The sequence below is a fragment of the Psammomys obesus genome, unplaced genomic scaffold (genome assembly GCF_907164565.1).
Source record: "Psammomys obesus unplaced genomic scaffold, mPsaObe1.curated_primary_1811, whole genome shotgun sequence".
NCBI lineage: Eukaryota > Metazoa > Chordata > Mammalia > Rodentia > Muridae > Psammomys > Psammomys obesus.
Genome location: NW_026596085.1, coordinates 16,702,844 through 16,717,415, shown reverse-complemented (window position 1 = coordinate 16,717,415; position 14,572 = coordinate 16,702,844). Strand labels below are relative to the sequence as shown.

The 14,572-nt window shown below is 46.7% G+C and overlaps 1 protein-coding gene and 1 non-coding gene across 3 annotated transcripts in view; one reads left to right on the top strand and one right to left on the bottom strand.

Moving 5' to 3' along the window:
• The window catches only part of Poldip3 (DNA polymerase delta interacting protein 3), a 28,920-nt gene extending 15,864 nt beyond the window's left edge, over window positions 1-13,056 (bottom strand). For both annotated transcript variants that reach the window (XM_055627101.1, XM_055627102.1), the window contains exon 1: window positions 12,908-13,056. In XM_055627101.1, coding sequence (XP_055483076.1) covers window positions 12,908-12,966 — 59 coding nt within the window. In that variant the 5' untranslated portion in view covers window positions 12,967-13,056. The remainder of the gene's footprint in view (window positions 1-12,907) is intronic.
• A 290-nt stretch (window positions 13,057-13,346) lies between these two features.
• LOC129691222 (U12 minor spliceosomal RNA) lies at window positions 13,347-13,497 on the top strand. The gene has a single exon (XR_008722422.1). It is a non-coding gene; the product is annotated as a U12 minor spliceosomal RNA (small nuclear RNA).
• The last annotated feature ends 1,075 nt before the right edge of the window (window positions 13,498-14,572 follow it).

The following is a 14,572-nucleotide window of genomic DNA, read 5'->3' as shown; positions in this document are numbered from 1 at the left end:
AACTAAAAAAATTATTTTTAAAAATGAGAAATGAGGTGATGGCACACACCTTTAATCCCAGACACAGGTGGATCTCAAGTTCAAGGCCAGCCTAGTCTACAGAGTGAGTTCCAGGACAGCCATGACTGCACAGAGAAACCGTGTCTCAAAAAAATAACAATAAAATCAAAACAGGGGCCAGGCAGTGATGTCTTGCACCTTTAATCCCAGCACTCAGGAGGCAGAAGCAGGCGGATCTCGTTGAGTTAGAGGCCAGCCTGGTCTGGTCTACAGAGCTACAGAGTGACATCTAGGGCTACACAGAGAAACCCTATCTCAAAAAACTGAAAGAAAAGAAAGAAAGAAAGAAAAAAAAAAAAAACTAAGCAGGCCCTATTCCCGAGGCTTCAAGTAGTTTGAGAGCCAACACCTGGTCTTGCCGAGTAGAGTATGGGAATCTGCAGGTTTCTCTTGCCCGACCTACCTACCTACTCAACTAGGAAGCCTCTCTCCACTCCAGCTAATAAAAAGAACCACTCCTAAAGACAGTCACTCCTACCTGGCTGTGCACAATTAGGCCCTAATTATATGAGACCTCAAGGTTTTCTAGATGTACGAACTAAAAACTAAAAATGGGGAGGCCCACTATGCAGCAATGAAAATAAACCGAGCAAAGCCCCAATTACTGCCTAACACCTCTCCCCAGAAAACTTCCTTACAACAAGTGAGCGTGACTGCTATATCCCACGATTTATTTTTAACCAAGAGAGATGAATATATAAACATCAAAATGACTGACCTAGGGGTTACTAGCTCGCTGAATACTCTCCCCTCACCTTATAGGTAACTTAAAACTACAACAAAAGTTAGTAGTTAAGAATTCATATACAGACCACCTTAATTTGCTACAGCATGACTTGTATAAACTCCTAACATTATAATGGTCTACTCAAGTTAACAAAATCTGACTTACAGATGTGTGTCTAATCACTTATGGCCTTAATTTTTAGTCTCCCCACGGGCTGTATCTATGGTTTAAAGTTCATTTTGAAACTAAAAGAGCTTTAATTCAAAATTGTAATCTCAAGACAAACTTAACAGAGATAATCCCCATCTTTTTGTTGGTTTAGTTTGGTTTTTTTGAGATAGGGTTTCTTTATGTAGCCCTGGCTGTCGCTCTGTAGAACATGCTGGCCTCAAACTCAGGGATCCGTTGTGATTAAAGACATGGGCCAGCAGCATGCCTCACTTAAAATCCTAATCTTAGAAGTTATTTATTGTAAACTCTTAAAAAAAAAAAAAAGATTTATTTACTTATTATTTATACAGCATTCTGCCTGCAGGTATGCCGGTGCACAGAAGAGGGCACCAGATCTCACTATAGATGACTATGATACCATGTATGTAGTTGCTGGGAATTGAACTCAAGGACCTCTGGAAGAACAGCCAGTGTTCAGTAACCTCTGAGCCACCTCTCCAGCCCCTTATTGTAAACTTCTAAAGATAATTAAGAGATACAAATTAAAGGTCAGTCATCTGATAAATTATCAAAATCTTTAATGTGCAAAGAACTGTTTGTACTCATGCTAAGCACAAACATAATTCACTTACAGAGACAAGCTTGGAGGAAGAGACCAATTTATATTTCCCATTATATAGTCTATATGTGTTGTCAAAGTCAAGCCTGAATCAAAACAAGTTTAAACTGCTAGCTCATTTAATGTAAAATAACATTAAAAATCAGGTTTACTAAAAAATTGGTTATGGATCCAGAAAACCCCATCCATGGTCCCAGAACCATGATGAGCAAGTGGTGCAGAGATGGGAGCGAAAGAGCAGCAGAAGGATGTGTGCACAGTGAAGAGAGGGGGAACTGGAGATTCAAGGGTAGTCAGGAATAGCCTGATTTGAGTAGCCTGAGCTGCCACCTGAGGCCATGGTGAGAGGTCCATGGCTCTGCCGCAGCAGAGTTCTGTGTCGATGTCTATGGCCCATGCTACCACCAAAGGCCATGTGGATGCCCCTGGTCTGGGCTGCCACCTAGAACCCCGCTGATCTCTGAAGGCTTTAAAGAGCTGGCCTGGCCCTCACCTGGGCATGGTGGGAGAGCTAGACTACAGGCATGAGAGCTGGAGAGCTGGCCCTGCCCCTGGCCTGAGCAGCACAATAAATTTGTCAACGGTGACAACGGAACAGTGAGCCCCGAGGGCATGAGAGCAGGACAATGTTGGAGAGCTAGCAGGCTGAGCAACTCAGTTACCACCCAGGCCCAGATCCAGGGCTTGGAGTTAGCACACTCCAACATCTACCCCATCTATGAACTGCTGGAGCACATGAATGGGCTGGTCCTGCAAAACCAAAGCTGTAGGTTCTCCACGACACAGGGCAACAACAGGATAGCTGAGAGGAGTCCTGGTGAGGATCCAGTATTGATAGAGTAGAAAAAACAGAGGCCTTGTGTTAGGATGTTGGAACAAAACCTGCTTCTGGGTAGCCTAGCAACTTATGATGTCATCACGTGTTGCCAGCCAGGTGGCCACACCTGAAGGTGTGGTTACCTTGCCCCTTAAAGGGACAACCCTACATGTGGTCTCTCTCTTGTTTCTTTCTCTCTTGGCCTCTCTTTCTTGGTCCTTCCTCTCTATCGGGACGCCCCTCTCTCTTCCCCCTTCTCTCTCTTTCCCTTTCTTTCCTCCATCATGTCCTGCTCTCCCTTCTCTCTCTCTCTCCATATCCACCTAATAAACCTCATATATATATATATATATATATATATATGATCTATATATAATCTGTCGTACGCCTAATCATCTTTATTTAATTAGTTTGTCCCATAACCTTACATCTTGACCAGATCAGTGACTCACTGCAATGAACTTTTGCAAGTAAAGCTGTTTGGGCAAAAGGCTATACTGTGTGACATACCACAGCTTTCCATGGTAAAATATTTAAAATTTTTTATCCTCCCACCCCCAGGCAGGGTTTCTCTACATAGCCCTGGCTGCCCTAGAATTTACTCTGTACACCAAATTGTCCTCAAACTCATGAGATCCACCTGCCTCTGCCTCCTGAGTGCTCAGATTAACAATGTGTGCCACCTCTGCCTAGCTTTTAATTTTTTTTTTTTTTTTTTTTATTTTGAGGGGGGAGGTTTCAAGGATGGAGAGCAGATATGAAGGGATGGGAAAATGAGATTGGGGTACATGATGTAAAATTCACCAAAAAAAAAAAAAATCAATCAAAAGATTAAAAAATGGGTATGAAAATTAAATGAGTAAAAGGGGCTAGATTTACAGTACACTTGCATGGCAGGATGTCCTGAGGCCCAGGTAGTTTCCCTGGATGGAACACAATACCAGAATAAGTTGCATGCTAGCCTCACTGCAGAATAAGGATGCGTGGGGAAAAAAGATCTGCCAAAGTCTGCTGCTCCTGTCTCTGGCTACGAAGGCCTGACCAGCTCTGACTGTTAGGTCAAACCAGAACAACTGACAACTTCTTATCTGCAGTGAAGGTGAACCGCTCCTCCAGTCCCACACGACAGGGGAATGCATTCTTTGCCAAGAGGATCTCAAGAGTTTACATCCACATCCTAAATGCTTCAAATAGCAGGGAGGCAAACAGCAATCGCTCTGAATTGCTCTGTCCTCCATCTCCTTAACTGACAGATGGGGATGCTGGGAACGGAAACCTGTACCGAAGCTTCCTCAGAACTGCTATAGGACCTGTATGACCCTTCAATTGGCCTTGGCCTTTACCCAGGCGTTCAGCTCTTCCTCCTAACAAATGCTAACTCCAGGGTCCACATTCACTGTTCAATTAAAGGGATGAAAGGAGGCTGCCAGATACTGTCATCAAACTCACAGTTTTGGGTATTTATTCCGATATCCAAGTGGTGTCTTTGAAAACTTTGCTAGACAATTCTATAAAAACAGCAACAGGGTTCTATTTCCAATTAGTTGCTGGATTTAAGCATTTATAAAGCTTCTAGGTGCTTGTTCCTTACACAGGAGTCTGATGTAATAAATTGCTAATTAGAGTTAACTTACCATTCAAAACTGGGGTCCATGGTCTGGCCAGTCATGCAGTTGTATTTAACCTTACTAAACAGTATTTATGCCAACTTTGTCTCTAAAGCTCCCCACAAGGCTGTACAGTTATTACCTCCTGACCTTTTCTGGATCTTCGCCATTTATCCAGTTTTACTGTGGATGAACCCTCCCCTGAGGCACTCTAACTGCTGCCCTTCTCCCTTTTGTCAGCTCAAAGAGAAATCTGCACCCTCAGCCCCTAAAAGCAGTTTGAGTGACCTCTGAAGGGAGATTGTCATACAATTCATCCCTCTTTTTGCCTATTTAGAACTGGAACAGATGGGCTCAAGCCTTTCTACATCAATTAACCTCTGTCTTACCAGCTCTCAAAAACTTAAGAGAAATTTCAGTTCAGCTTAAGATCCAACTGGACTCTTTGGCTGCTGCAGGAGTCTATGACTAGATCTGACTCCAGCTAAGGATGGGATTTGTGCTCTTATCCAAAAATGATGCTGCTTCCACACTAAAAGAAGTCCTACCTGCTTTGAGATGGGGCCCAAAGATAGAGTTACCAGACAAAACTTCAACCACAAGCCTTTTCATATGTATGAGCTTTTAGTTCCCTCCACTCTGGCTCCTCCCTGATCACTTCTTTCATCCTTATTATCCTCACATTCATGTTTTTATCCTGTCCTTTAAGTGTTTTACTCTCTGAACTTCCCTTGAACCCCATACAAAAAGTTCAGGTAAGCCCTCCCTTCCCAAAGACTCACACCCTACAAGTGATAGGGCTCCAACAGGTACAACAAAGCCAACTGACCAATCAGATGAAGGAAGATCATCTGACCTTGGTACAACAAAGCATAGTCACCCTACAAAATCGAACAGCTTGGCTGCAGTGGTCTTCCAAAACCAAGGAGGACTAATGATGCCAAAAGAGAGGCACCTGGGCCTTCCTAAGGGAAGAATGTTTTCATGCAAACCAATCTGGCCTAATAGAGAAAATGCTAAACAACTTTAGAAAGAATCCAACACAGAACTGGGAGTGGTGGCCTACGCCTTTAATCCCAGCACTTGGGAGGCAGAGGCGGTCGGATCAGTTCCAGGCCAGCCTGGTCTACAAAGCTACACAGAGAAACCCTGTCTCAGGAAAAGGAAAAAAAAAAAAAAAATCGGAAGAGAAAGGGTAGACAGCACTTTCTGAAAGGAAACCGGACTGCTTGGGGCCTGTGGCTCGCCCCTTAGCAGGCCCAATCATGACTGTACTAACTTTACTCTTTTGGTCCCTGCTCTTTCAGCTGTCTCAGCAAGTTCCTCCAACAAACACTACAAACTCTCACCACCCAGAGGGTCACTGAATCCCTCATGGGGGAAAACTACCAGCCTCTATCGCACCTGGAAGGGACTTCAGCACACTCCTTCCACTGTTGAGATTGCCACCTCCTCACCCACAACTGAAAGAAGCCTCCCTGAAACTACTACGACCTCTCCCCCGTGTTTTTACTCTCCTGGAGTTGGGATCTGTTGGGTGAGTCTCGGGTCATGAGGAAGTGAGTTGGGCTGTGTGGAACACTAGACCCTAGCCATAAAGGACTGTTTAGCCCCTGCCTGACCAGTCTGCTCCACCTGCAGAAACCACCCTGCTCCCAGCCAAACCACTGCAAACAGCTGTCACTTCCTGGTGGCTATCGACATATGTGAGCATATACATAAACTTGTTCCCAGACTCTTCAAATGTGTTCAACTTTCATCCCTCAGGAAGGCTGTTTCCCCTCACTGCTCCAATAAGGCCACAGCAGCCAGTTGAGGTTGGTTTGTTTGCTTCTCTACCTCACTGTCTCAAACAGACTAACAAAGGGAATCTTGTGATGTTCTAGACCCCTACCATCAAATGTTATGTTGCTGTGCAGGCAATTCAACTGGCCTGCCCCCAGGGGCCTTTAGGGTCCCGACAGCTTCCTATGTCATCACCCGGGCCAGGTGCTCCAGATGTAAGCCATGTGCCACTCCCACTGCTCCTTTCTCTGCCTCAATTTCTCTTTCCCTGTTCTCTCTGACCTTCTCTCTCGGGGAGGGGGACACCATCCCTCCTCTTTCTCTTCCTCTCTCTGTCCCTACCTCTGTACAATGAATCTCTCCATTCCAAATCTGTTGTGTGTGGCATTTTTAAATATATTATTACAGTGGCGCACTGGCCAGGAGTTGAGCCCCGGGTTACCCGAGAATTCTATTTCATCAACCATTTAAACAAAACAGTACTGTCAAGAAAGGGGGGTAGGGACTGGAGAAAGGCTCAGACAAGAACACTAGAGTTTGGTTCCCAGCCCCCACATTTGGTGCCTTCTTTTGGCCCTTCAAAGGCACAAGGCATGCATGTACATGCAGGCAAATAATCAAAAAACAAAGTAAAACCTTTTCTTTTTTTTTTTTTTTAAGACAGGGTCTCACTGTGTAACTCTGGCTGTCCTGGAACTCACTTTGTAGCCCAGGCTGGCCTCAAACAGAGATCAACCTGCCCCTGCCTCCTAGTGCTGGGACTAAAGGTGTGGGACACTACACTGGCTAGGTAAATCTTTAAAACAATACAAACCACCAAACCCTACACCACAAGCTTATAAACAGGGCTACAGCAATACAGGGAGATTACCCTAATCCTCGGCACTAATGGTGAAGAACAGATCTGAATGTCAACACCTTCACAGTAGAGATGACTACTGTCCCCAGGTGGAGCAATGTCTCAGGGCTCTAGTCTTAGGGACAGAGCACACTCTGCTGCTGATCAGAGCGAGCAGCACCCAGAGAACACCTGATTAAAGTGCTCAGCTGGTTACAGTAAGTCACCAAGACAATCTGGACTGACATTTTAATCTATAGCAATGTCTCACTTGGTGACGGGGATATACTGAGAATAGAGGACAGTAATGAAAACAGCTCAGCGCTGCCATGTCACATAACCCTAGGGGCCACCTCCATTCACTCCACTTGTCATCTGTATACCTAGGGTGCATCTGTGGAGGGGAAGATCTGGCACTTAGTGATGTAGGCGCTGTTCTTGCTGGGAGTAGCTACTTTGCAATTTGATGCATTCATTCCCCAGTTATAGGCATTCTTTCAACTCCCTTCACAGCTTTGGGGGCCTCCTTGTTCCAGCTTTTTATAATCACATCTCCTCTTCCTGCATGAAAAGACAGCTATTCATCCCAGCAGGCAGCAGCACTGGTTACAAGGCAGGCATTAGTCATCAGGAATTCTTCAAATAAACACTCCAGCTAGGGCCAGGCCTCTAAAACAGGGTCAATTATGTCACCAGCCCCAGAACTGCTGAAGGCTCTCTATCAAAGCCCTCCCCTACGGGTGGTCTCCAGTCTCACCCCATCTCTGAGCCTGCAGTCTCACATCCCACTGTAGGGACTACTGAGTTTCCTAAATACATATGCAGTTTTCTTTAGGAAGGTGAAGGGAAGGTGGCTTTGAGCAAGACTCTTAGCTGCCCCACCTTGGACAAGATCAGTAGCGCCACTCTGCAATGGCTTTCAAGCGCCCCTGAGTACTCCTTGAGCTCTTGAAAAAGGCACTGCAGGTCAATGAGAGGGCACATACCCACTGGACCCTTTTCATTCCTATTCTCCAACTAGAACCTGGCATACACTGAGGTGCATTCCTGGTTCTGTGGAAGACAAGAGCCAAGGCCAGCCTGATACAAGAGGATCATGAAGGTAGCCTGAGTTCTATTTAAATACACAATGAGGAGTGTGTTAGCCTATGTGTGTATTGACATCCTTTAAAAAACAAACAAACAAACAAACAAACAAAAAACAGAACAAGCCCGAGGTGGTGGCACATGCCTGTAATCCCAGTGCTAGGGAGGCAGGGGCAGGCGGATTACAAAGTGAATCCAGAACAGCCAAGGCTTGTCACACTGAGAAACCCTGTCTTGAAACACCCTCTTCCAAAAAAAAAAAAAGAAAGGAAAGAAGGAAGGAAGGAGAACAAAACACTGACTGATTTACTTGTGTATGTGTATGGTCATGCATGAACACAGAAGAAATGCAGAGGTTAGAGGACAACTTTCAGGAGTCTGTTCTCTCCCTTTACCAAAAAGGTCTTGGGATGGAACTCACGTTGCAGGCTTGGTGGCAGGCTCTAACGTACAGATCGATCTTGTTAGCCCTGAGGTCATGGCTGGGGCCGTTCTTGTTCTTGTCTGAAGACTTATTTTTTATTTTATGTGTATGTCTGTGTACCATGTGCACGCAGTGCCCAGAAGGCCAAAAGAGGGTGTTCGTTCCCTGGGGACTACAGCTACAGAGAGTTGTACACTTCCATGTGGGTGCTGGGAATCAAACCCAGGACCACTGGAGAGCAGAGCAGCCAGTGTGCTCTTAACCACTGACCCAGCCCTGAGGTCATTATTATACAGAGAAAACACAGTTTAACCCAAATTAGTAGCAAAGACAAGATACCAGGACACATTCCTTTACTGAAGAATCTTCAGACATTCCAGTTGAAAGCCTTTCTTTCCCCCTTGCTTTTTGTGTTTGGAGCTGCATTTCCTTCAGCTCATCTCAACAAGGAGTAACAGTGAGGACCAGGTCTAGCCAGTAGGTCTGAACCTAATTTCCCTTTCCTCCCACTGCAGTTCCAAAGACTCCTCAAATGAGACTTGCAACTCTTAGCTGATTAACTCTAACATACTCTAACTGGACCAGCAGTGATCCCAAGAACTAGACCAAAGTAAAGAGAGAGTCTCCTGTCTAAGGCAGAAACCAGCAGGAGGCACAGCCTACACTAAGCTGATGCCCAGCGCTGAGTCAGCAAAGGGTCTTCCCATCTAGAATCACTAGAGACAGTGAGTGTGGGTGGGACAGCAGGGTCTCACCAAGAGACAATCAAGTGTCCCTGAAAGCACTTTTCCCATTCTACAAACAGGCATTCACCAGAGCATCTTTCTGTGATTCGTGGGGGCAGGTAACACTGACCTTTCTGCTCTGGAAGACTCTTGCCCTACAAATGCAGTTGGTACCAGGCTCCCAGCCTGGCTAAACCACACAGGCGTTTGCTCCCAGATTGTCACCCCCAGGTCCTGATATGTGGTGTGCCTTGGGGTGTGCAGAGTCTTGTGAGGCAGTGAGGGGGGCTCAACAGGCAGGAGGGCTTCAGAAGGCTGTTTTCTGCAGAAACCATGGATTTTGCCATACCCACTACAAGATTAGCCGTGCCAGGAGACCCACACTTCTTGTAAGGTACTAAACACAAGGCTCTTCCCAGGATAGCTGCGAAATACTAAAACCAAAGTTGCCAGAACAGTGACCCTTCTAGAAAGCACTAAACAATGCATTTACTGTGAGAAATTACATGTCCTTACTAAAATCCTTCAGACTCTTCACAGAACTTGACATGGAGTGCTTGTTGACTGTGCAAGTGAATTTCAGCAAGTTTTAAGCCTTGCACTGTCTTCCACTCTTCCAGAATACTCCTGTCCCAATCCAATCTTCACATAAAAGAAAAATTCTCACATTGAAAAATCAGATTATGGGGCTGGAGCGATGGCCCAGTGATTAAGAGCGCTGTCTGCTCTTCCCAAGGTCATGAGTTCAATTCCCAGCAACCACATGGTGGCTCACAACCATCTATAATGTGAACTGATTCCCTCTTCTGGCAGGTGTAAATGCAGATAGACTACTCATACACATTAAATAAATAAATAAACAAACAAACAAATAAATAAATAAATAAATGAAAGATCAGATCATTTTTCTTTTTCTCTTTTTTGTTGTTCTGTTTTTTCGAGACAGGGTTTCTCTATGTAGTCTTGGCTGGCCTACACTTGTTTTATAGACCACACTGGCCTCGAACTCACAGAGACCAGTCTGCCTCTGCCTCCCGGAGCCCTGGGGTTAAAGGCGTGCTAATTCAGATCATTTTTCTTTAAGCCTTCCACAGTGACAGCAAAAAAGCCACCCCCTAGTGACCACCTGCACTGGTGAATAGTGTTTCACACATGTGGAAAGAGGAGGGGCAGCTAGGCAGCTGGAAAGGGCAGCACCAAGCTTTGGCGGAACTCCTTTCCCCATGCGCTCTCCTGCTTCCCTTCCTCTAGGGAAAGCTCCATGACACCTCCCATCACTTTCTCCGACACTCAGCACAAGGTACACTCCTTGTTTTCTGAGACAGGGTCTATGCGGATCAGACTGGGTAAGTCTCCAGCGCTAGGTCACAGGCAAAATCCACAACCCTCAGCTCTAACACTTTTTTTTAAAAAAGCGATGGTTCGGGTCTAGAATGTTCTCCAGAGAACTCATTGTTGAAGGGTTGGTTTCCAGATGGTGGGTCTATTTTGGGTTGGAAAGGGGGTGACTGGGTTATTTCTGTAGCTCTGGCCGTCTTGGAAGTGGATAGACTAGGTTGGCCTTGAACTCAGAGCAGCCTGCCTCTGCCTCTGAGTACTGGGACTAAAGGTGTGCTGTTAAGAAGGGCCTGAATCAAGGACAAACCCTGCTCTACTACTGAGTTCATAGCTAAATGGGCTATTAGGGGGTGGAGCCTAAAAGTAGGAAATAGTCACCACCTTCAAAGGGTGTATTTTTGTCCTGTCCCTTCTTCCACTCACCTCTTCAGTTTCCTGGCTGCCCTTAGGTAAACAACTTCTGCTACCATAAACTTCAGCCTCAAGTCCAGAGCAGGCAAACATGAAACCAGGAGCCCTTTAGTTGACTATCTCAAGTACTGTCCTAACAGTGTCACAGATAACAAACACGGCCTCTCATACACAATCAGTCTTCTGAACAGCCTGCCACGAACACCACAAGCACCAGGTGGTGGCCTGGTCAAGGGGAATATGGCGGGCTCACAACCTGTTCTCCCTAAAGGTGCACACATCTTCCTCTTCCTGAAGCTATCCCCACTGCTTGATGTAAGATTCTGCACATCTCCAAGACAATCAAAATAGGAGTTTTTTTTTCTTAAAAAAAAAAAAAAAAAAAAAGATTTATTATGTATACAGTGTTTTGCCTGCACGTGTGCCTGCATGGCAGAAGAGGGCACCAGATCTCACTGCAGATGATTGTGAGACATCATGTATTGCTGGGAATTGAACTCAGGACTTCTGGAAGAGCAGCCAGTGCTCTTAACCTCTGAGCCATCTCTCCAGCCCTCAACTAGGTTTTGTCGACTGAACGGCATAAGGAACTGAGGGGAAATATGGACAGCAGAACCTGGAAACAGTTAGCAACCTGTGATACGTTGGACAACCCAGCAGACTCCACACAGTTTACCAGAGGGAAGATCTGCGAAAGCCTTATTTACAAACAGTTGAGAAAACAATTGAATAGTGTTAATGACCCTTTTATAGGGCGTCACCGAAGAACATCGGAAAACACAGATATCTGCATTACGATTCATTAACAGTAGCAAAATTGTAGTTATGAAGTAGTAACAAAAATAATTTTATGGCCTACACGGCTGTCAGCCTTTCATTCTCAACAGCCACATCCACCTTGGCATTGCTTTGGGGACTGTGACCCTGACATAGTACAGACGTATTAACCTATATAACTGATGTCTGTACAAGCTTAAACATGAAACTATGAGGAAGTGTAAAGTAAAAAAAAAAAAAAAAAAAGGCATACCATGGAGTGTCTGGAAAACACCACTGAGCTTTGTAAGAAAACATGCTACTAGGTCACCCAAATTCCTCACTAATGTGTCTTTTAAAATGATGTACCCCCTAGCTTGGTCCCCAGGAGGCCTTTCCGGAGGCAGAAGCCTGCTCTTGACCTGGCCAGTAATAAAAAGACTCAAAACTTTCAAATGGCTTAATCTTTGTGTCAATAACTACCTCCCAAGGTAGCATTTCATGACCCAGAAGGCAGGTAACAACAGGAGCTGTTAAACTGGAGGGAGACTGCTGAGATTAGAGGGAGTACAAAAGCATGGCGACGAAAGTGTTTACTAGACCCAGATGGGGAAGGAAGGATTAGCATCCGCTGGGCAGATCGATGTCTGGGAGAATAGCAGGGAATTCACAAGCACGTATAGGTGCGGTGACCTGAGTTACCACTCCTTCAAGCTACAAACTGAAGTCATAAAAGCTAGAAACGGCTACCAATGTTTAAGAGTCTATTGAGTCTGGATGTCTCTCACTTAAGACTCCAGGACATCCATCAGGGAACGCCGATGCACCCTCTGGCACTGTTTTTCTGAGTTGCCCAAGGCCAGCTCGGCCAGCACTGGCACTGTGGTCTTGGAAAAGTCACCCTACCTTCTCACAGGCTCCAGCTTCCCGTTTGTGAAAAGGATGTAAGATTAAACAACACCGGGGTGCCTGGGGAACCAGCTACTCAAGAGGCGGAGGCAGGAGGATGGATTGAGTTCAGGAGTTCGAAAGCAGCCTGGGCAACCCGGAGGCAGCCAGCTTCTAACAGAAACAAGAAGACAAGCGGAAAAAAAAAAAAAATTACTGACACTACAGTGAAAGGAACAAGGCACCAGGCACAAGAAAGCTCTTAGCCTCTCAGCGGGTCGGGGTTAAGCACCGAGGCATCAGGAAACCAGCAGCATCGGGCGTGTACAGCCCCGGGCTGGGGTCTCGTCCGCTCAACTTCCGAACTCCAAGGGCCCAAGACCGAGTAGAGGCGGCGCCACCGGGGTCCCCCGAACCCAGTCCCCCGGGAGGAAAGCCTGCCTGCGGCCGGGCCTCCCGGGCTCAGCAGCCAGTGGGTTGGCGAGCGGCTGGGCCCGCGAAGCCCGGCCAATAAGGAACGCGGCGGACGCAGGGGGCGGGCACAAGCGGCTTCGGGCGTCGCGCTCGGGGCTGCTCCCTCCTCCGTGCCCGAACCCCAAGAAGCGGCGATTCCCCCCCCACACACGAGCCCCGACTAGAGGAAAAGGCCGCTCACCGTCCCTTGGTCGTCGTTCCGCGCTTCCGGATGAGCTCGTCCAGAGAGATGTCGGCCATCTTGCGCCGCCGAGCTAGCGGAGAGCTGAGGAGACGCCTTCAGCAGCGAGCCCGCCCCCTGGCCGGAGCGACGAACAGCTTCCGACACCCGGACAACCAAGTCTCGCGACAGCTCGAAGGAGGCTCGGAACGGAAGGGGTGGGGCGGCTACCCGAGAGCCTTTGCGGTGCCTGCTGCTAATCTGCATAAGGCGGCACGGAGGGTAGCGGGTTCTTTTTTCTCCTGCTTTTGCAAGTGAGGAGTTAAAGTGATGTAAATCGGAAAGCGCTAGAAAAACCTTCAGGGAAACAAGCCTGTGGTTCGGCCAGGCGAGCGGAAACTCACCGTACTTGAAATACGACTGCAATTCCTTACCCCTGAGGACCGGGCGCTGCCTCCTCATGCCTTAAACTTATGAGTAAGGAAAATAACGATTCGGGGTGACGCCTGAGTCCTCACTGCTTATGTGAGACGAATTTTTGAGCGGGTAAAGGTCGCCCCCTGAGGCGACCCGCCTACTTTGCGGGATGCCTGGGCGAGGTGGCCTGCCCGACCCCCAAATGCTGCTAAAGGAAAGTGCGAAGCTGGTTACCTGACGGGCCTTGGGGAGACCCTGTGAGCTGCCGTGCGGGTGCTGGCGTTTGAACCCGGGTCCTTAGCTCACTACAAGCCTGCGCGAATGGGAACGTGAACTCCGGCAGACGCTGAACTACGTATATATCCTACCAGGCCTGGAACTCCTGTGCCTCGCGTTTCTAAGCGCTTATTTCTGACCTGACCGTTCCCTGCCTCAACTGCCCGTGTTGTAAGGTTGTGCTCAGTTTCTGATGAGGGTGCTTAGTGTTGATGAGAGAGCTGAAGGATCCCTAACTAGGCACCTCTCTGTCTTCTGACAAACGAGGCAAATACAGGTGGTTGGGAGGGATTTGTTAGGGTTCGGACTGTGGGGATAGTTTCTCACTGATGCAAGAGGACTTCTTCAAGCTGGCCTGACGTGAGATGTGTTTGATAATTATGGAAAACACAGATCTGGGAATATAGCTCAGACGCAGAGCAGAAACTCCAGCACCACGAAATTACAAAAGCCTCTGAAAAAACAAAACAAACAAACAAACAAAAAACAGAATCTGGACAGATTGCTCAGTGGTTAAGAGCACTTGTGGATATTACAAAGGACCTGGGTTTGGTTACTGGCATCGACAAGGAGGCTCAGAGGGTCTGTAGCTCCTGTTCCAGGGGATCTGAGGGCATCCAGATATATATGCATATACATACATATATGTATATAGGTATACATACATACATGCAGGCAAAACACTCATATACATAAAAATATTTTTCAAAAATAAAAACATGGTGCTTTTGGATGAGATGGTCATGTTTCCTTGAAAACTTACGTTCTATGAAGGGAAGGTCATTAATAAGAGACAAGAAGCAGTTTGGCTCAGGAATTCCAGACTGCACGTTTGAAATGCTCTATGACTAAAGCCTTGGAAAAGTTGGAACTTTGATGAACCTAGATTGCTGCCTTCTCACCACCAGACTGAACAGCAGTGACTGGATAGCAGGTGCATTGCCCCGTCAGCCATATATATATATATATATATATATATATATATATATATAT